Below are 22,711 nucleotides of genomic sequence, written 5' to 3'. Positions count from 1 at the left end.
ATTACAAATCAGCACCACAGGAAGCTGAATAATTGGACATCATGCCGTAGCAGTCAAACAACAGAATGCTGTAATCGTTTCATTCTGAGAGGTATGCCAACTCCCCTCCATCCCAGCTGGAAAGAATAAGCTTTGCATTCAAACTCCTTCAAGACACAACTGTTATCAGTTACATGTTTGTCTAACACATTGTGTTGACAAAAATGCTAATTAGGTATCTTGTAGCTACATTTCAACAGAAGAGCTTTTTAGCAGCCATAGTAGTTCAAACCAGCCAGTTCTGCAACTAACAGAAATTTAGACTAAAAAACAAGCCTGTGGTCATAATGCTGAAGAGGAGACCTGTCAATGATAAGTGCATTACGTTCAAGCAGTAACTGGAGCCTTCCGTAAAGGTCTGCAACAGTGGCGAAACAAAGCATGGGTGATGAATATGAGTAGGCAAACCTTAACCAAATAAAAACGATCATCATCACATAATTTATTCATCGTGTTTAATAGAATCCCACTTGATAATCTGTTGGTGGGCCTTGCTCTTTTTGAGATTCAACAAAATGCACATGTACTTTCGGCAATATGGAGTTTTGTTTTTCCTTTTCCCCTTTTTGTTCAGATTTATGTTTGTATCTAAATGTTATGTTGACATACCTGTAAATTTATACGTTTCTCCCCTATTTTATACGTTTTCGATCATTTCAAATTGTGTACGCCGTATAACAATTTTTGGATGGGATTTTTTCAAGCTTGTCTTTTGTAAAAAAGTATCTTGTTTTACCCATTTCGGCTCTAATCCGGATCTTCTCGGTCACTGATAGCATCATCGCCAACTGCTAATATTGTCATGCTATAAGCATGATATGCCCATGCGCATTACCCTTTCACACGTCCGCCTTTTCACTATATAAATATAGCGCGTCAGCAAGCAATGTACCCAGACAGTCAAGCTATCAGCGTCATACAGCGACTTCTACAGAATCTTTAATTTAGTGCAGACAAAAAGCGCACCGACTGATTGGAAACTGTCTGCTTTGGAGGAAATTTTAGACTTTCAAGTGCGCCCTATGTGAGTAAATATGTGCCGCTTTGCATTTGTACAGTTTATTATTGCCTAATAACTAGAATTGCAATCATAATAATAAGAGGGGCAATTGGCTGAGGTTGACAGGCATGTGCTCAGTATAATCTAATCTCTTTGCTGCCTTTAAAGCCCTTTTCAACCTGAGCCCCAGTCGTCCCTACACCCCCCCTGAACACCACCCCACAAGCTCCCCCCTGCTTTGAAGGAAGGAACAGCTTTATACAGCAGGCTTTTGGAATGCTGAACTCACTCTGTTTAGTTTCATTCACCAGATAGTCGGGAGCATGGCAGGCCCATTTCCCACCTTCATTCTTCCCAAAACACAAACACACACAATGATAGTGTTTGCATTGCTATGTCACTTGTACATTTCACTCGCATAAACATGTGTTGCTATCACTCATTTAATTTTAATTTAATTTTAATTCATTTAATGTTTTAAAAATTGTAACTACTTTATAAATTGTGTATAATATAACCAAATACATCCTCTTCACACCTTAATGTTGGCATCGGTTGCAGCCTCTTCATTCTGGAAAGGGGGTTTCTCCAATTTCCTAGGTCCCTTCTTCTCAATGCTTCTAAAAATGTTTTAACCCTTCCCCAATTAGAGTGTTATATTAAGAGATGCTATTTTCAATTGTTGTCCCTAAGCACGATTGCCAATTTGGGTATCAGAAATACCTTATTCGGTGTAGTTTTGGTCTGCTGGGAGTTAAAAAACCCGTTGCAGATGTTGTGTTGTGGTCACGAAGACAGATTACCAATTTTCGAACATTCCAATTCACAATGGTTCTGTTATTCAGTCAACAACAGATAATTGGCCAAAGCAGGGGAGGTTTGTCAATGTAGTGTCTGTTGAGTCAAAATTGGCTAAACCTTTGTAGGCTGACTTTGCCACACGGCTCTGCAGATAATTTACTGAAGTTTGCTTGCTCACTATCAATCATTGATCAAACTATAGCTCAACTCGCATGCGCACGCTTTTTGCAGAGCCAAAAGAAATCGTCACAAAATGCAAAAGCTTCCACTCTTTTAGTCTTTTAGTTATTACAAGTACGTAGTACTTTTAAATGGCTCAGACTTGAATGTTTCAGGTTCAGCTGTTTTCATAAAGTTTTCATTCACACCGCTGAATTCTGATGCCTGCAGAATCTGGAGTCAGCAAGCAATTGTGATGAATGTCGACCATCTCACACTTGTGTACGCTGAATGTTTGTTGTCAAACCATGGTGCTGAATGAAGGTACGATTCTAATGAGATAGAACCATATTTCTTTTTTTTGTCTTACTTTGAGTGACACAGAATAACAATTATTCAGAAGAGGAACCCTCCGGAACGAAGTAGTTACTTAAAAAAATCATTTGAATGAAAGGATTGTACCAATAATTTCTCTCAACCACAAATATCAGCTCCCAGTCTTCTCTGTAGCCATTCCCTATTCATGTTTGTCCACCTAAACATCTCTCTCTCCAGTCTCGTGCTGATCAGATAAAAAAATCGTGAATTCTAATTCATCTTTTGCTGCTCCTTTACTCCTATCTGTCATTTGTTTGTCTGGTAGAACAATATCTTCAACACAGACGGCCAGGTATGAAGCAAACAAGTTTCTTGTGCAATTGTAATGCAACTCTGCAATGCAATTCCTCTATTAGTCAGATGATGAAGCATGTTTACTAGTTCACATCTCTTTGATGCCCTGTTTGTCCCATAAACACAAAGGCGTCTCTTTATAATAATGTAAAAGGCCTTTATTAATTACTAATAAATTGACCATGCTAGAAAGCTTCCAAAAATAGTGCAGATTGGTGCATGACAAGCATACACAATTTATGTCTTAAGAGTTTCTCTGCCTGCTACTGAAAATGCTTTGCCATGTCCAAAATGAGGTATGTTTTTTTTTTTTAAATTATTATATGCCTTTGATTTACCCAAGAACTTAATGTGTAAGAACAATGTTTTTTTAATGACTTCTTGAATCAATGTTTGCTCATGACTCACGATACCCATCAAAAAGAAAAAAATAACATAACAAAACAATTATTTGCTAAATACAAGAGGCAGTACGCACTGATGATTTTCCAAGAGACTTTGATTTCTAGAAATGATGAAGGTTGGGAAAGAGCCCAAGAGGCTTAGCAGCTCCCTTTCATCTCTGATACAATAGTCCTACCATAAAAACATGAAAAAACATGAACTTGCAAAACGCAAAAAAAAACTGCATACAAGAATAAACGAAGAAGAAATAATAAAACATGAACGGCCACAACATTAGGTACAGCTGACCATTCAAGAGTATCAATCAATTTCGAATGACAGATTGACCTTATGTGGCCAGTGAATATCTGTAAAGTGTATTTGTTACGCATCTGGCGAGCTTCACCACAACATAACAAAATTCTCAATATATGTCAACAACTGAAACATAAGAGAGGAGAGTGACACATAGTCAAAGCGCACTTGGGGCATCAATGCTTTCACGTGATTGGTTGTGTGTTTGCCGCATATAAAGCCGCGCTTTGTGCTCCAGTTCGCAGACAAGGAGGAGTGGAGAGGAGCCAAACACCAATAGGACGTACTGGATTGACACAAAGGTCCCTGGCAACTTTTCTTTACCCTCAAGAGAATTACTGGAAATCTGGTGGAAGGTTAAGGAGGAAATTTTAAACTTGTTTTCAACTACATCAATTTCATTCTTTGGTAAGTAGGCTATACTCTAATTTGTTAAACATGTGCAGAAACACTACCTCTTAACATCGATTGTTTATATCTGAGGTCTGCCTCTATTGACAAAATGTATGCCATTCATGGAAAGTTTAAGTATTACAGTGTATACATATTGCTGTGATGGTGCTAAAGTGGGTTCTAATGATCTTCCAAAATAATTGTTCAAAATAACAGAGAAATGGAAAAAATATTATTTAAAAAGGTGAATTTATGGGTATAGTTGCATTTCTAAACATGTTTGTGTATATATTTATATACAAATATATATGTTACGTTTTTGCCTCCCTAAAGACAGTAAGATATAGTTTAAAGAGTTTGCATTACTATTACTACAGTACCATATGTCACCAGTGACCAAGTTTTAATTATCCAGTAAGTAAGAAATTAAAAGTATTAAATAAATAATTAATTAGAAATGATCCCTTCATTTTGGCATTTTTACTTTCATAAACTTACACCAAAGCCAGTTCATTTTGTAGATTTCACAAGATTGAAATGATACTTGTCTCTCAGATGTTGCTAAAATACAGTGACCATTATTTATTCATTCTTATGCTTGTGCATTTTGTCGCTGTGCAAAGAAAATAACAATTAGCCAAGGAGGATCTAATAATGTGCGTGCATGGTTTTAATTTGGATCATGCTGTGAAATCACACTATAGAAACCACTTTATGTTTTTACAGTTTCAAATTAAAACAGCACTGAGTAAACCATATTTATTATCACAGGTTTACAGGAGGTGGGCAATGAGTGTGGAACACATGAAGAGAAAAAGACAAGCATTGATTTGTGTCTGGGATTTTCACAATTGTCTTCAATAATATTCTTGTTCAAGTTAGAAAGAACATAATCAGGTTGGAGGTTTGGAGACATGTCCGTTCCTAAAGATCAGAGAGCCACCCCCCCCCCTTTTTTTTTTCTGCTCCCACACACATGATGGGTTTATTGCTGGCACTCACAAGTAGAAGTCACACAAGTGCACGCACACAAATGTAGCCACAGATGAGAGTCAGGCCCAAAGTACCAGAATTTACAGTAGAATTTAAAAAAACGAATAACTGTCAAAAGGAAAAATGTCTGTAAGAGAGAGAAAAAAAGCGTACAGGGAAACATCTGTGAAGGGGATCCACAGCTAGAATGAAGTCAAGTAGTATGTGATCCTGTTTTCATAAAGGTTTATCCAATCTAATGTAACTGTAAACAAGTCAACCAGATGTAGATGAGATAATGGAAATTTAGTAAAAGACTTTTCAATTGATTGTGTTAGGTGAATGAGTTTGGTTTTGTTTCTATGAGTTTATATTTTGCGCCTGACAAGACAAAAAGGGGCCGATGAGGATACAGAGTGAAAAAAAAATGCATCAAAGATGAGAACATCCTCAGAAGATAAAGATGATTATGATAATCATTATTAAGGCACATTTAGTGTTTAGGCGAATATTCATCCACTTGACCCTTTAAAATAAGACTCTTACGAATAGCACATGGGCAGGTCAGTAGCGTACATGTTGAAACAAAGAATAATGTTGAAGGTTTTTTTTTAAACAAATTTGCATCACACTATTTATTAAAACATATGATTATATAATATTCCAACCTTAAAATGTAAAAAAAATGGTTTGTTAATTTACATTTTTAAATATCCACTTCACCATGTATAGTTTACATAGTAAATCAATGTGACTTAGTAAATGTACACATCAAATCATACATAATTATTATATGAGTGAACATGCCCCAAATAATCTTTAGTTACTAGGAGCCACTCAATTAGTTGTTGTTGTAGTTCCCCTTTCTCTTGTGAGATGTAACCTTAAAGTCCTCCATCATATCAGAGGCGCAATCTGATTTGCATCAAAATATTCCTTTTACTGCAATTGGCTGGAAGCCAATTCAGAGTGTCCCCTGCTGACTGAATTTAATAGGCTCCAGGGCCCCTCGTGACCCTTGTGAGCGTAAGTGGATCGGAAAACGAATGAAAGAATGCCCTTTTTCATGCTCTTCTAAAGTATTTATCCCATCGCAGCTGAGATACCAGGAGTTTTCATTAATGTGCAACATATACACCAAATAAGATGAAATATTCTCTATCGCCGTTATCTCAGCACTTAATCTGTTAGAGAATTCTCACATTTTGATTTACTAATGCCTTTACTGCAAAACTTCAACCAGGTCAAACACTCATGTTGTTATGCATTAAACATTGGTAAAAGTTGGATTTTTATGTACGGTGATCATTAATGCACTCGTCTCTTGAAAAAAAAGAAAAAAAAACAGCCATCACAAATGAACAACCGGAGAAAGGATGGGGGTGGGAAGTGTCCCATTTTTCTATTGTCACATGTGTGACTTCATTCATGTGTTTTTTTCTTTGTGTAAATACAACAAGCCTTTGTGTTTGGGACATTAGTGCATCAATCCTGGCTACTAGATATTTGGCAGGTTGTGCATTCAGCAACATTGTAGTTGAGACAGACTAAAACTTGAGGTGGTGATGTGCTGACTTTATCTGCTAGAACTTCTAAGCATGGGACATATTATAGACATTTTGTTATTCTAAGAGTTGCTTCTGGCAAATCATGCAACAGGCTGCACATGACACACCCACGTGTGCACACTCAACATACTAGTTTCTCATCCAACTCGTAAATTGGTTTCATCATCATCACCATTCCATTTGTTTGACATTTACCTCTGCAAAACACATGGCAAAACTCTCTGTTCAATTCATCATACAAAAATGTTTGTATTAGGGGATTTGTTTCTGCCAGCTGCTCAATTCACCCATGAAAAGTCAAGAATACAATACAGTTCCTTAAAGATTCCCACCGGATAGTTGTGTCAGTAGCACATTACTTCCATGTCCCCGCTTTTTGTATTAAAGACAACTGTAATCTAATGCATTATTTTTGCTATTTAATTTGCCTAGCGAGTATAATTACTTTAACAAGTAAATGGGCAGTCTGAAATGCTTCATGGCTTAAGGATGTAAGAGGATTAGCATCATGGATCAGTTTACTCTTGCCTTGGATGAAAGTTTCATTTGAAAAGTTGAATATAACCATTTCTTTCGATAATGGTGAACATTCACTACAACAAAAACCAACAAAGTATTACCAAGGATATCCTACCTAAAGAAAAGACACACAACAAACACCTTTCTCTTATGATAAGCACAATTAAGAGCAATCTTAATTGTACAGTGTGAACTGCGATGCCTTCCAGGAATGCTTACTGGCTTCACTTGTCAACAGGGATTGAATGAATGAATGGAGCGATGTACTCCAATTAGAACGAAGTCAAATGTTCAAACATGAAAAAATACCCCATTTATTTTTTAAAGATCGGAATGGGGTGAAAAAGATCAGGTTTTTAAAATGTATTTTTTTTTTTTTCTATAAGAATTAAATCATTGGCTGCCATTGACAGCGATAGATGTCCAATCCAATTTAACTGAGGGAATGGCAACGATCGTATGATCAGGAGGGGCATGATCACTCAATATCAGCATTCTCGAATGTCATCAGGACAACTCCTGTAAACCCCTCGATTGTAGGAAACAGCCCACATCATAGAAATTACATTTAATACAGCGTTGGTTAGAAGCCATGCGTTAGGGTTTAATCAGGATATTCGGTCCACATCTTGGCAATGCTCGCTCAGTGGTTTCCATCTATTCGTACGAAACGTAACTGAAAGTGTGTTCAAGGGGCATTTTTCCCCTTAAACTCGATACATTTCATGTACATTTGTCATCTAATAATACCTGTGCAACCAATAAATTTGCCGATTTTTCTTTTTAAATGACAAATAGAATATATTTAAATAGCGACAAACTCATGCTCCAGAGTTACACCCAATGTTTGGCAATAATGCACAAATGAAATGTTAAGATATTTATAATTGAAGATTTGTATACATTAAAATAATTCTTAGAAAGACAATTTTTAATTGTGCGCACCTAAATGTATTACTACAAGAATGCTTTTATTGGCCAACAACTCTTTATAAAACCTCACATTCACTTATTTACTATTTACAGCAGCTTACAATGACTAATAAATTAACTCTTTCAGTGGCAATGACAAGAAGAACAGAATCAAATTGATGAGTTCTGAAGACAACATTTTCCTCAATTACTTTATTTGACTCATACACTGCCATTTAAATGGTAGCCTAGGCAGTGATCATTCATTCCCAACCCTCACAGTTGAAGTGAACATGATGTTTATCACTGGTAAGAAATTACCGTGTACGTAATGGAAATTTCAGCCTCGGGCGTTAATGTGATAAGATTACAAGTCGTTTTGATGGCTCACTTGTAAACACAGACAGCTGTTTTTCGGGTTGTCCTACATCATGATTTGTCTATTTTCTCTGCAGGACAAACAGCAAGGACCCAGACCAAAAGCCAATAAGTGTGGAAAATGGGTGTGTGAGCTTATATGTTACGACTGCTGCGTGCCCTTTACTAAGGAAACACCTCCCAGTTGAAGAAGCTCCCTTGCTTCACAATGAAAGCAATCTCTTTGCTTTGTTTCCTGATGGCTGTTGAGGTTCAGACCTCTCGGTTCATCCGGGACTCCCCGACTGTGTTTGACTCTTCGGAAGTTTTCAATAATAATTCTTCCATCCCACGCCTATACTCGCAGCCAGCCGGGCCGAGGGGCTCCTCACCCCCCATGTGTTCAAAGCCCACAGAGATTAAGCATGCCTTCAAGTATGTCAACACCATTGTGTCCTGCCTGATTTTTGTGGTCGGGATCATTGGCAACTCTACACTGCTAAGAATTATATACAAGAACAAGTGCATGAGGAATGGGCCCAACGTCCTGATTGGCAGCCTGGGATTGGGGGACCTACTATATATCGTCATTGCAATCCCCATCAATGTGTATAAGGTAAAGTGTGTTATTCTGGGTTTCTGTTTGTGGTTTTGCTTCCCTGTTTCACCAGGCAGAAGCAGAGCTGAGGGTTTCATAATGATTTAAGACTCAATAAACCCACTCAAATCCTCTAGAGAAAGGCAAAACTCTGATATAGTATGTGATGTGGTAAAGCTCCCGATGCTTGTTTTGGCAGTTTAGCTCTAATATTTGTTCAATTCAATGTCCTATGAATGAAATGATCTGATTAAATCAGAATAGTATTCAGAAACACGAGAATAAAACTACAATTCTGACCTTACATCAATTACCGTAATTTCCAGTCTATAACCTGTACCTGACTATAAACCACAAGCAAAAGGTAAAAAAATAAAAGTTTATCGTCTGAAAATTACAGTACTATAGCATTTCTTCCCATTTTTAAATAGTATGCAAGTAACTTATGGATAACCAATAGCTTCTAAAATGATTGACATGTAACAGAAGACACATACTCTTCGCAAAACACAGCACTCTTGGGCCAGAAAAAAAATCTAAAGAAAAAAGGGATTGAGTGAAAACTCCCATATGACTTGAAATTAGACTTGGGGCTTGAATGAATGTTATTGTTCTGTCTACGAAGAGGGATCAATTGCCTCGCTAGTACTAAACCTCATTACACATTACACCCTACCACAATTGGCTTAAGAGCCATCAGGAGTTGTCATGAGGTAAACACCCACCCACAGACACACAAACAAAAACGTGTCCATTTTAATGCAAAGTAGTGTTTTAAAAAGGTCAAACTTGAACAAATTAATTATAAGGGATTTTGTTTACCACAACTTCACAAAGTGAGATCATAGCAGGTTTATGTGTGAACCTCATTTTTAACCTTTATTAAACCAGGAAATATATCATTGAGTGTCCAAAATATTTGGCATAATCTTACAGGGACTAAAATAAAGTAGCATTTTTATACTTTGTACAAGACTCCCCAACATTTTAACTACTGCTGTCATTACACCACAACATCTCAAGATTTCATTATCTTCCGGACAGTATTTAAATTATTATGTCTTTGCGCAAAATTGATTCCCTATGTGCAATTTGTTACAGCCTTGAAAAATCTGTGTTAAATTGTGTCTTGTTGGATAGTCTGAAGTAGATAACCACAGTTGTTTTTAATCAAGGGCATTGTTGCCACACGTGTTGAAACATCCAGTTGGCTAGAATCCAGTGGAAGGTACAATCAAATGGGCTAATTACACAACCAGTCTGCACCTTTAAAAAGGAAAAAAATATTTTTACATATAGTATACATATTACAATTGGCTGGAAACCAATTCAGGGTGTATCATACCTACTGCCCATTGTTATCGGGAATAGATTCCAGCACCCCCACAGCCCTCATTTGTGGCCTTTGGTTTTTTTTCAAGGTAAGAGGGGGAAAAAAAGTCTGAACATATCAATGTTCAATTGTCTCATAAATCTAACAGAATATCCATGAATGTGGATGTTTTGTTTCATTTAAAACAGTTTGAATCTTGAAAATTGAATACTTCTGTTATTCCTGTGTAGTGAATGTTAGTGTAACAACAATGGGAAGCAGTCAGAAGTGAGATTAACTGTCAGTGTGTTCAAAAGGCCATCGAGGTTTGGAAAAGTAGAGCTTTTTTGCACACAAAAACAATAACCTGAGACACTGCCCTGATGCTGAACTGATTAGATCACCCCTTGGGAGGAATAATTCATCTGTTAGGAGGCTCACACCAATGTTTGTTTTGGCTTTAACTTTCATATAATAAGAGGAAACACAGAGGAATAGAATTTAGCCCAAAAGTAATAAACTGTTCTCTAACCACAAATTTGTCTGTTTTTATCATTATCCCCAGTTAATAGCAGAGGACTGGCCATTCGGGGTGTATGTCTGCAAGATGATACCATTTATCCAAAAAGCTTCAGTGGGTATTACTGTCCTTAGCCTTTGTGCTTTAAGTGTGGACCGGTGGGTTTTATTGTAATTTGCAAAAACTCTGCAGAACTGAAGTGCTCAAAGTGCTTAAACCAGATTTGCTTGCAATGCATCCGCAGCTACCATGCCGTGACATCATGGAGTAGGGTGAAGGGGATAGGCATCCCTGTGTGGAAAGTTGTGGAGGTGACTCTCATTTGGGTGATTGCTGTGCTGCTAGCAGTACCTGAGGCACTTGCGTTCGACATGATGGAGATTCCGTATAGAGGCAACAAGTTACGTGTGTGTCTGCTGCATCCAGAACAGACCTCCAACTTTGTAAAGGTACTGACCTGAATCCATCACATTTGCAAAAAAATGTTATGCCCCCATAATATAAAATAGTCTGTCAATACCTTAAATGCTGAAGGACAATACATTTATGAAAGTTAAGGTGTTTGCAACAATGGAAAATACAGTTACTATGAGTTTTTCCATTGTTCCAGTTTTACCAAGACATAAAAGACTGGTGGCTGTTTGGATTCTACTTCTGCCTACCGCTTGCCTGTACAGGAATCTTTTACACGCTCATGTCCTGCGAGATGCTGAGTCGCAAAAAAGGCATGCGGATTGCACTCAATGACCACATGAAACAGGTATAACTGGAAAAACTGTGGTATGGTGTAAGGTGGTTAATAAGCATAGCAGAAATAATTATAATGATCATTTGATGCAATGTTGATTCTGAATTTAAAAGTGATTATGAATTTACGATCTTGGTGTTAATTTAACACACAGTAGGATGTTTTCTCTCTCTAGCGATTCTGACTATTGCTATTGCATATAGACTCCAAAAAACACTGAATTCAACAATATCATTTTTTATTAAGATCTCTTTATATTTTTACTCCCCAAATTTAAAAATGACAGTCATTTTCAATCCGATTTGTAGCAGCTTGAATGTACTGTACATGACAGCTTGTTTAAAATCCCGAAAAATGAAAGTTTTTACTTAAATGAAGAAAACCTTCATTCATAATTATTGTTAATAAAAACATCCATTCATTTTCCGAGCTGCTTATCCTCACGAGGGCCGCGGGGGCATATCCCATCCAACAACGGGTAGTAGGGAGTAGCCCACCTACTGGGCTACACCCTTAGTTGGTGCCCAGCCAATTGGAGTGCACAAGAAGACTGATAACCATCTACTAATAGCTAGGGACAATTTTTTGAGTGATCATTAAGCCTAACATGCCTGTTTTCGGGATATGGGGAGAAAGCGGAGTGCATATACAAACTCCACACAGGAAAGTCAGGAACCACCAGGGATTTAACACTTGATCTCAGAACTGTGAGGTCGATGTAATAACTACTCAACCTCCGTGACACCATCCTAAATGTTTGTTTTCTACGACAATATAGTACGTACACCAAATCTGCTGACAAATATTACATTGTAATTTAAACTTCTCCAGTTTGTTTTAAAAAACGGTAGTGTAAATGCTTCTGGGGAGGAGGACAAACAATCAATAATTGAATTGAATTTTAGTCCTTAAAATCTGGCAAGACATTTTAAACGATAGCAGCTAAGGTCTGAATTTCAGTATCCTATTTTCTTTTTCTAGAGGAGGGAAGTGGCCAAGACAGTTTTCTGCCTCGTGGTGATTTTTGCTCTCTGCTGGCTTCCACTTCACCTCAGCCGCATTTTGAAGAAAACAGTCTATGACCCAAATGACCCAAACCGCTGTGAACTCCTCAGGTAAGCAAAAACTTTACATCAAGAGAACTCATTGTTCTCAAGCTTGGTGACTTCCTGTTGAATTCACTGCAAACTCGTGTCACCACACCCCACAACTTTTAGCTTCCTCTTGGTGATGGATTACATCGGCATCAACATGGCTTCCCTGAACTCCTGCATTAACCCCATTGCCCTCTATTTTGTGAGTCAGAAGTTCAAAAACTGCTTCCAGGTAAGATTGCTAACACAGTTAAAAAGATATCTGTCAAACCAAGCCAAATGCCAGAAAAACAAAAAATAAAAAAATAATAACACAAGACGGACGTCCTCACTGTTGGTTTTGTTTTGTTTCTGCTGTTCCTGCAGTCCACTTGCACGTCAACACATATCCCCATTGTGTGTTAGTGCATGTGAAAGTCCTCTCGGGCGGACTCACTGGTTTCCTGCATTAATAACCATTGTGTTCCTGCAGTCTTGCCTATGCTGTTGGTGCTATGGAACATCTACACTGGATGAACGAGGCTCGGGCCTTGGTTGGAAGGGTTCCTACCATGGCAATGGACTAAATCGCTCCAGCTCCCGCTCCAGTCAGAAATACACAAGCTCCTCATGAAAACCCAACTGCACACTAACCTCCTCTTCTTTTTTAAACCCAGTGTAACTGTTTGCAATGACAGTCGATGGGATAGCAGAGCTAATGTAGGTAGAAGGTTTTTTTGTTTTTTTTTGCTTGAAATCTGAAGTGGACAGAAAAACATCAATGGATCAGCCCAAACAGGACTATACCCACAGAGGGATGACCCTAATGTTTCCCTCATTTATTCACAAATTGTGGGAAGGCTCTGGAAACACAGTGGACACTTAAAAAAACATTTATCAAGACACTTGAATGCCTGTACAGGAATGCTTCTAAATTGCAGAAGCATAGTCGGCTAGATGTAAAAAGTTGTAGAACAGAAAGTAACAAGAGATAACTATGCAGGAGCTTTTATAACTTCAAAGAGGATGAAAAGAGACAAAAGTGACTTAGTTATTGCTTTATAAATACTAATCATGCTTATAAATCTAAATGTAATCATTATCCAAAACCAAGCAATGTTTTTGCGTGCCTTTAACAACACCATTTTCCAGAGAAAATCGTATGTCATGCTCCTTGATATGGAGGATAACTACAGTGGTGTGAAAAAGTGTTTTGTCACTGAATTATTTCTTCTTTGTTGTTGTTGCATAATGTTAAAAAAATGTAAATCTTGTTTAGTAACACAAAAGAAAAATACGTACCTGAATGCAGTTTTTAAAGAAATGTTTTATTCTTTTCATTCTCTACAAGGAAAAAATTCTAAACCTACATCGTCCTTGGTGGAAAAAGTGATTAACTTAAGTTATCACACAGTCTTCTTGGACCTTCTCAGTCTTTTTCTGAAATCCTGTGTTCACTTTAGTACATATGACTTTCATGAAAATGCAACTTTTGACTCCAAAACTTATTTTACCAAAGATCTTGGAGATCATCAAAAGGTCTTCAGGCAACACTGACACAGGACCCCTAAGGTTAGGAATAGTTTTCTCCCCTTATAAACAGATACAAAAATTCAAATAAAACAGATGTCTTTCATGAAGGGAGGGACCAATCTTTTTTTTTTTACACAACTGCATGTGTATGTACCAAATAATAGCTATTTTGGGAGAGAAATGGCTATTTTTCTACATTCCCTGCTTGTTTAAACTTATGATAATATGGTGCAAGAAAACATTTTTAAGATGGTCCTCATGTGGTGAAAGCTCTTATTTTCACAACTGTCGTTGTATGGTTGCCATCATTGGGACTTTCGGGTTGATTGATCAGTCACAAAGGAATTCACTTCAGAGACCAATGGATAAGTTGTTTTTCATTAGTTGTGAATGATTGTGGTTTGTTTTTAAGCAACCCGTTTTGCTTTTGTTTATACATATGGAGCATATTTTTTATATATATTCATATTTCTATAAAATGAACAAATTGTAATTGATAAATTAATTTTGTGTGGTCTTGTTTAAAGACGTATTTAAATAGACATTGCAAGTGTTCTGAAAGCACTCAATATATTTCATTATACAGAATATTATACAAAAAAATGTATAGCACATGTATAGTATCAATTGCAAATGTGATAAAAGTGCCAATACTTCTATAACATTTTGGATGAGTTTGTTATTTTATTCCTTGTTTTCAGGTTCCACTCATTCATTCATTCATTTTCTGAACCTCTGAACCGCTTTATCTTCATTAGGGTCGCGGGGGGGCATGGGTGCTGGAGCCTATCCCAGCTGACTTCGGCCAGAGGCGGTGGACACCCTGAATCGGTGCCCATGCATATTCTTTTTGGAGTGAGGGAGGAAACTAGAGTGCCCGGAGTAAAAGCATCTTTTTCAGCTTCTGTCCAGGCAGCACAACATAAAATAATATTCTTCAGGTAATTGAGTTTTAAGATCGAAATGTCACACCACTTAACAAAAGAACAGATGAGAACAATTTAATGTTATAAAGGTTATATCAATGTTTTCATACATAAAGGAATGACAACACATCCCAGCGAATGTTTGTGTTGAGGAAATCAAATGTATTTATTGTTTTAAATGTAAATGAACAGTGTTATTACATTGTCATTTGTTGCCCACTGTATAAAACAACACTACATAAATCAAGACAAGTTTTATATACAGGATATTATGTTGATTTTAAGGGCTGTTGGTCCTCATTCTATGGGTTGCTCCTGATTCTCTTTGAACTCATTTACTTTTGCCTGAAACAAGCAGAAAGAACATGAATTCCTTTGAGAATCATATGAAAATATTACTTGTGCCTAATTGTGTGTTTGTCAGCCAGTTGGTTGCCTCGATTATAAACTGTCAATTTATCAGGAGCTTAATTAGTTGTGCTCAAAATCCTTCCACGGTAAACCAAAAAACATCATAGTGCACCATTTCATACATTGGAATTATGATGTGTGACATTCCGACAAAGCCGTCCTTAATCTCTCTCTGATCTGGAGATTTCACAATTTGGATCGGACATCTAATGTTCTAAAAGAAAGGGCTGTCATACCTAGTTGTAGAGTTGAAGAGATTACTTGAGCTGAATGTTGTTGACCGAGTCATGTGGAGGCTATTTAACGTGTGCTGCTGTTTGCATATTTCTTATCCATTTAGTTTCTACACCACAAACCGTGTAAATACAGGAAGGAAATTAAAAAAACCATTCCAAACAAATTTCTTTTTCACAGTAATTTAATCTTCGCTCCCTTTCAAGCAAATCAGACGAGTAAATCATTAGAAATTTGACTCACGCGGTGAATTACTTAGCAGAGCGGAACTTTGAAATGTATGATTTCGTATTTTCCTAAAAACTTTATTGAGGACTAACATGGAGCAAAGATCAAATAACTCCAGAAAGTGAAATCTAGCCGTACACAGTGTGAGAGAATGCAAAATTGAGCAACTTAATTCGATGCTACAACTAAGTCTTTCGTGGTATGCAATATGTTAATTCATTGCACGATAAATTTAAAAAAAGGAAAAAAAGAGGTCGGTAATCTGCGCGCCAAAACCATTCCAAAAATTTATTTTTTGTGATTACATTTGCTCATTATTTATATTTAGGGAGTATTGCTGACTTTGTTGAGATTTTAAGTCTGTGAAGGTTTACCTCAAATGTGTTGAGAACATGCTGGCAAACATCTCGGAGCTGTGTCAGACCTCTCCTTAGAGGCTCCACTGCAGGAGTCCCATCTGAATAAAAAATAAAGCATGTACATGTAAGAAAATGATGACCCACCCAAAAAAAATAAAACTGGAGAGTCAACAATCATTTACTGTTATCTAAATTCTAAGATTGCTATCAATTTAAATCTATAGGGACTGTTTTGAACCAGAAGGCCAAAAGAATGTCTTTGCATGACTATTAATGGGTCATAATGGCGAGTGGACAGCAAACATCTTGAACATGAGTGCTTGCTAATTTGCAACACAAGACTATTTCTTCACAGCCAAATTCAGTTTTTTTCCCATTGAAACCAAATGTCTTTCCTTTAATGCCATCAGGATTTAATAAAAACAACAATTTGTGAAACGTGATATCATTTGCGCCCCAGAACAGAATTCAGATGACAAAAAAAAACATTAAGGTTGGAATCTGTCTCTAATCAGCTTGAGTCAAATCAGACTGCATCTTTCAAAAGAGGATCTAAGTGTAACGTGCTCGGAGGGACATTCTGCATGAATTTATCAAGAATCTATTGATGGGAATGTCATACTTCCAAGTGAGAGTACAGCTAAAGTATTTCATATAGACAAATATGAATATTAATTGTATATTTCCAAACTACCACGTGTATTTATACTGCAGAGGTGTTACAGTTTTTTGATATACACAAAATAAATTACAAAAACAATGCAATGTGGCATAAGTGTAATAAAAAATGGCTGTAGAATATGGCAATCTAATGTTAAATATTGAAAGAAAAAAAGAAAGCGAAAGAGAATTTGCTTGTGTAAGAAAACAAGCCAGCAAGAAATGCATGTGAAAACTAAAAGTTCCTTAACAGACCCATTTATTAGTTTCCAATAAACAAGGCACATGTGCCCTGGCTGATCCTGGGGAGCTAACTTGTTTACAGGATGATTTGCATGAGGCCAAAAATTCTCCAAGAATTCAATCTTGAGCCAAAGATATAAAGATGTCTCAGTTTTGTGTTGACATTGGTTGTGATGAATATATGTTAGTTGACTTTTGCATGCAAAGATTGTTCTCCATCATAAAAATTCAATGTTGGGTTTATTAAAAGCTACGGGACAACTTTTTTTCTTGGCAAAGCCTCAGTACAGCTGCTACCCTCGTGAGGATATGCTTTTAGGAAAGATAAGGAAGATATGAAAGTCACATTTCCAGTCCAGGCAAAGCAAATGTTAACTGACTTTCTGAGATCCAAATTTCTGCTCAAGGCAACACACAATTTGTGGAAGTCTAAATGTTAAACAATTCACATTTGTGCAAATGTAATGTAAAAGTTATTTTATCTTTAATTTAGCATTAAATGAATGTAAAGTTTAATGTCAATTCAACCACATGCACAAACAAAAAATTGAAGAGACCAAAGACTGAAGACAAAAGAAGTTTCAAGATGAGATGCAAGTAATGCCAAACCCAACGCAGCTCAGTTAAAGGGTTTATTTTTTCCCCCCCAACTTTCTGACTGATTCTTTGCATACCTACATGGGTGTTGTCTTCTCTCTGGGGTGTGCAAAAAATAAATACTTTGGGGGGAAAAAAGGAAAAGTTGCTTTTGTTTTTATTTTCCCTTAACAGAGGTTACCACAGGTTACTGAATTGGTATGATTTGTCTGGAACAGTTATTCCTCCGTTTGAATTTTGAAACTATGATGATTTCCCTGATGCAACACACCCATTTTCATATGGGATTGGTAAAGCAGGGAGAATTGGCGCAGAGTACAGTAGACTGAAATTTTAATGCCCATTTGAGGGATCACAGCAGGGTGGGGGATTCTAATAAAACACTGCAAAAATGTGTTGTTATTCTGGGCCAGTGTTTTGTGAATAGAAAAGTACATGATCCCTAGTTTGTCTTTCATTCATCCATATTCCATTCCTGTGCTTTGGTGGAAGTGCTCTAGCACATGCAAAAAAAATATCTTATCATGTTGCACATCTGGTCAAAGACAGAATATTCAACAATACAAATAATAGTCAGGATCAGGTTAGCTTTACCTCGTGTCTGAATCCGAAAGTTGATCTTGCTCTCTGATGGATGGGTGATCGTGTAGCCACAAAACTCAACTGACTCACTAGTGTAAAGAAAGAAAGCAAGACATTGTGGATTTTGGTTTCAAATGAGTTTAACATGACTTGAATTTGATCGAAATATACTGACTCTTTCATGATCATATATCGCAGTGAGTTCCCCAGTGTGTGGTCTTCATCATGCATCACAAATGTCACACTGCCCTCATCGGAACCATCAGCTTGGACCTAAAATGACATTGCAGAAAATATTTAAGCAGAGTACTACAAATATTTAAATATTACTCTTCAACAGCGCTACCTGGTGGGTCCCACCGCATGTTGAACTAAGGAGATACAGAGATCCAATTCGTATATATCAAATCATTGCTTTTCCGAAATGGAGCAACGTAGAATTAAGATCGCTAAGTAAAGTGCGGGGTTTGAGTGTACACGTGGTGCTTGTTTTGATGGTGGATGGTCCACGTGTAAAGGATCATTTCAACCTACCCTCCGCCACTGTAGCTTTGTACTGTATCTTGGTGCGTAAGTTTACAATTAAACCTATTTATTGTCGAGTAAGAGGTAAGGCTATTCACAAAAATCACAGTCATAAATTATTTGTCCGTTTGATGTTTCTTACCATTTCTAGAATACGTTTCTTCTCGCTTTCAGCAGCCATGCCGATCGCTAACACCTCCCTCAACAACACGCGTTAAACAACTCGCGATGATGTCTGTCAGGCAACTGTGTGATGAAGTGATCTTTTTTCTTCTTTTTTAACGGATTGATAAAGAAAGGAAAATCGGGAATAAATACATTTTCCTGTGATTTTTTTCTTTCTTTTAAATGTGAATTATGAATCTAAAAATGTAAAGCCCTTCGCTCTAAAATTCTGTTAGGCAAAGGCAGAGGTAAAGAGAAAGATGCACGTTACTGTCGCAATATTATGACGCAACACTCGCTCAACCTGACATATAACGGAAGTAGTTCAACATCAACGAGTCTATATAGTTTCTTGAATATGAATTATAAAAATAGACTACATTACCCAGCAATCCTAGTAGATTTCTTTCCGGTCCGGAGGTTGGGTTCTCTAAGCAGAAGTCACTCGAAAGGGATTTGGTAGGTGCGGAAGTCTTATTATTTGGTCATGTTTTGCGTAAACATGCCTCTTTGATCACAACTTATCAAAACTTTTAAGTAATCATTTCATGTGCGTTTCCCTTTACTGTTGGTGCATATTTTTTTAACACTATCATTGGATGTACAACGCTTGGTATTGTCATCATTAGCAAAGAAAATATAACTCCTCTATGTCATCATAGTTTGTCATTCGTGTCCTTTGGGAATATTCGCAATGCGATTTGAATCTCGACCTAGGCATTTTCAGGGCTAGCTATCATCAGCATTCATCATTCTGTGTTTGGATTTTACCAGATCCGTAACATCTGTTACCATGGCAATTCTATTTGCCGTGGTGGCTCGTGGAACCACCATCCTCGCCAAGCATGCTTGGTGTGGCGGAAACTTCCTCGAAGTGACAGAACAGATCCTGGCCAAAATTCCATCCGAGAATAACAAATTGACATACAGCCATGGCAGGTAAGGTGTGCAGGTGTTTGCATTTGCTCACAGATTTTATGCTTTCATTCTCATCTTTTAACTCCATATGGTGCTTTGCATGTTGTATAATTTTAGCACTATACTGTCTCACCGAAACTCCAATGAACTAGTAATACTGTGTTAAAATACAAATATATACTATCAGATGATGGGCGGCCGGGTGGAGCGAGTGGTTAGCGCGTCGACCTCACAGCTCTGAGGTCCTGGGTTCAAATCCAGGTCATGTCAATCAGCGTGGAGTTTGCATGTTGTTCCCGGGCCTGTGTGGGTTTCCTCCAGATACTCCAGTTTCCTCCCACATTCCAAAAACATGCATGGTAGGCTGATTGGACACTCTAAATTGCCCCTAGGTATGGGTGTGTGTGCATGGTTGTCCTTCTCCTTGTGCCCTGCAATTGGCTGGCCACCGATTCAGGGTGTCCCGCGCTTCTGGCCTGGAGTCAGCTGGGATAGGCTCCAGCACCCCCGCGACCCTAATGAGGATAAAGCGGTTCAGAAAATGAGATGAGACTATGAAATAAATGAAAAAGACAAAGAATATAGTACACTAGGTTGACGAAGATTTGAAATTCAGCATCTTTTTTTGGTCTGTTTTTTTTAACATAAGGTCTCGACTTCATTGGAATCAGGGTTGTATGAGTCGATAAGCTATACATGGCTATTTTGTATAATCAGCTACTGTCATTTTCAGCTTTGTCTTAATTTCCTGTGAACCGGGTCTGTGGTAGAGTATTAATATTCTTTAACATTTTTGTCTTTCAGTTATCTCTTTCATTACATCTGCCATGACAGAATCATATACCTGTCCATCACCGATGATGTAAGTATTGGTTAACATTATCCTTTAATACAGTATTTCATTGTTTAACGTGCTTCTCATCTCAAGCACTTTACAATTAAACACTTACACTGAATAAAATTTTGATTTCCCAAATAGTTATAAAATGGAAAAATGTGCTGGTCGGTGGGAGAGTTGCATTTCTTTAAAATAAATGGCCTCTTGTGTCTGTATATATTTATTCATATCCATTTTTTTACATTTGAAAGGACTTTGAAAGGTCACGTGCATTCAGCTTCCTTAGTGAGATCAAGAGGCGCTTCCAGACCACATATGGGTCACGAGCGCAAACAGCCCTGCCATACGCTATGAACAGCGAGTTCTCGTCGACACTGGCTGCCCAGATGGTAAATTAGAGAACAGCCCTCGCAGTATTTTAATTTATTTTTCATGTCACTGAATACATGTTTTCGGGGACAAGAGGTGTTACTCCCTCTATTTGTGAATGTGGAAAACATAATATGGGATCTCATTTAGTTATGCCTTTTCTTCTGCAGAAACATCAGTCAGATCCACGAGGATCAGACCGCCTTACTGAAACACAGATGCAAGTAGATGACCTGAAAGGCATCATGGTCCGCAACATAGGTGGTTCAATACAGAATACAGAATTCTTGGACTGATTAAAACAAAAAGATTTTTGGGCTGTTTTTTTGTTGTTGTCCCCTTTACCAATCTCCATATTTGTTTTGCAGATTTGGTTGCTCAGAGAGGGGAGAAACTGGAGTTGTTGATTGACAAAACAGAAAATCTGGTCGATTCTGTGAGTAAATGGCCCTTACTGTTTCTTGGAGAGCTGGCCTGGTTTTTCAAGTAACATGATGAAAACCTCTCTGTTTTTGTATTTAGTCCGTCACATTTAAGACCACAAGTCGTAATCTGACCCGAGCCATGTGTATGAAAAATCTCAAGCTGACCTTTGTTGTTGCGCTGGTGTGCCTGGTAAGTTATTGGAGGTCATATGGTTAGTTTTGTTACACAAATTATCATTGGATTATTATGATCCTTGTTTGCTAGTTTTTTTTATCCATTTTTTTTTTATAAGAAACTAATGCTGCCCTTTTCAGAAGTTCCCAAAAACAGTTAGGACACTGTGGCAGGCTACAATTGACTTTAGAGATGCTTTAAAACTAAGGATTATGATGTCACTGTTCTCTTTAGGACAGGTCAAAAACACCAGAGTAGCATTTAATTCATGAAGTGTTTTAAGTGTTGTTCTGCCACATCTACATGTCAACATATTTTTGATTACTACCTCATGTTGAATGTGAAATTAACTTTTTCTCCACTCCTTTCAGGTGGTTATTTACATTATTGTCTCTGCTTCCTGTGGAGGCCTCACTTGGCCCTCTTGTGTCTAATGAGGAAACAATCGGCTAATGCCGAAAAGGAAAGAAGCGCTTTTTCAACCATTGTTGCCAGTGGACAGAAAAAGGACATTATTCTTAATTTACTTCCTCCCACTGCTGCTACTTCAGAAGAAGTCCCACCCAGGCAGACGGCAGAAAGATGGCCTACAACAGAGAGTGACACTGTAATCTTGTCTTAAAAGAGTTTGTTGGTCTACTTTGTAGCATTCACTTTACTGCATCTGTGTATTCAAACGGAAAACTAAATGCACCAAAAATATGACTGGTATTTCAATGCTTGTTGTGCACTGAAACTTAATGTATGGAAGCATCAATCTTCAGAGAAGTGCGGAAGACCTACCAGACAAACATTGTCCTGAATATTAATATTGGACAAAAAATATACAAAGAACATAACAAATCAGTGCTTGGAACCAAGTAATATCAAACCCAGATGTTTGTTTCTTACCAATCATATAGTATGCCATATAGTAAAAGATGTACAGTAATACTATTATACATAAAATAAATCTTCTACATTATTGTGTTTATGCAGCTAATATTAAATATCTGACCTGTGATTAATGATGATCATTCCTAATTGCCAAAAAGGTATTCTTGTTGATAATATACTGTTTTTGTTTTTACTGATTACAATCATAAACGTAATGACTACGTACTATGAAGGCGTACTGCATTCACTTAAAAAAATGCCCTGACCGTTTTAAAATTAATGTATTTTTGGGGTTGTTTTTTTAA

General features: G+C 37.3%; 3 protein-coding genes across 5 annotated transcripts; 2 read left to right on the top strand and 1 right to left on the bottom strand.

The window, feature by feature from the left end:
* The first annotated feature begins 3,634 nt into the window (after positions 1 to 3,634).
* LOC144082359 (endothelin receptor type B-like) lies at positions 3,635 to 15,061 on the top strand. The gene is made up of 8 exons (XM_077609478.1): positions 3,635 to 3,778; positions 8,190 to 8,707; positions 10,567 to 10,679; positions 10,766 to 10,970; positions 11,132 to 11,281; positions 12,251 to 12,384; positions 12,487 to 12,595; positions 12,836 to 15,061. Exons 2-8 carry the CDS (start codon positions 8,321 to 8,323, stop codon positions 12,974 to 12,976), a joined length of 1,239 nt encoding a protein of 412 aa, XP_077465604.1. The 5' UTR covers positions 3,635 to 3,778; positions 8,190 to 8,320; the 3' UTR covers positions 12,977 to 15,061.
* On the bottom strand, positions 14,943 to 19,104 carry LOC144082361 (DNA-directed RNA polymerases I and III subunit RPAC2-like). Its single transcript, XM_077609483.1, has 5 exons — positions 18,783 to 19,104; positions 18,291 to 18,388; positions 18,128 to 18,204; positions 16,049 to 16,131; positions 14,943 to 15,146 (listed from the first exon to the last, which is right to left on the bottom strand). Exons 1-5 carry the CDS (start codon positions 18,819 to 18,821, stop codon positions 15,099 to 15,101), a joined length of 345 nt encoding a protein of 114 aa, XP_077465609.1. The 5' UTR covers positions 18,822 to 19,104; the 3' UTR covers positions 14,943 to 15,098.
* LOC144082360 (vesicle-associated membrane protein 7-like) lies at positions 19,103 to 22,533 on the top strand. Of its 3 annotated transcripts, none has more exons than XM_077609479.1 (8): positions 19,103 to 19,264; positions 19,580 to 19,744; positions 20,528 to 20,585; positions 20,813 to 20,950; positions 21,101 to 21,191; positions 21,299 to 21,366; positions 21,453 to 21,545; positions 21,902 to 22,533. In XM_077609479.1, exons 2-8 carry the CDS (start codon positions 19,599 to 19,601, stop codon positions 21,962 to 21,964), a joined length of 657 nt encoding a protein of 218 aa, XP_077465605.1. In that variant the 5' UTR covers positions 19,103 to 19,264; positions 19,580 to 19,598; the 3' UTR covers positions 21,965 to 22,533. The 3 variants fall into 3 exon arrangements, with proteins under 3 accessions (XP_077465605.1, XP_077465606.1, XP_077465607.1); XM_077609480.1 differs by having other exon boundaries at positions 19,126 to 19,268; XM_077609481.1 differs by lacking the exon at positions 19,103 to 19,264 and adding an exon at positions 19,271 to 19,355.
* The last annotated feature ends 178 nt before the right edge of the window (positions 22,534 to 22,711 follow it).

The sequence above is a fragment of the Stigmatopora argus genome, chromosome 9 (assembly GCF_051989625.1).
Source record: "Stigmatopora argus isolate UIUO_Sarg chromosome 9, RoL_Sarg_1.0, whole genome shotgun sequence".
Taxonomy (NCBI): domain Eukaryota; kingdom Metazoa; phylum Chordata; class Actinopteri; order Syngnathiformes; family Syngnathidae; genus Stigmatopora; species Stigmatopora argus.
Note: the sequence above shows the minus strand (reverse complement) of the source record. Positions and strands in the feature narration are given on the sequence as shown.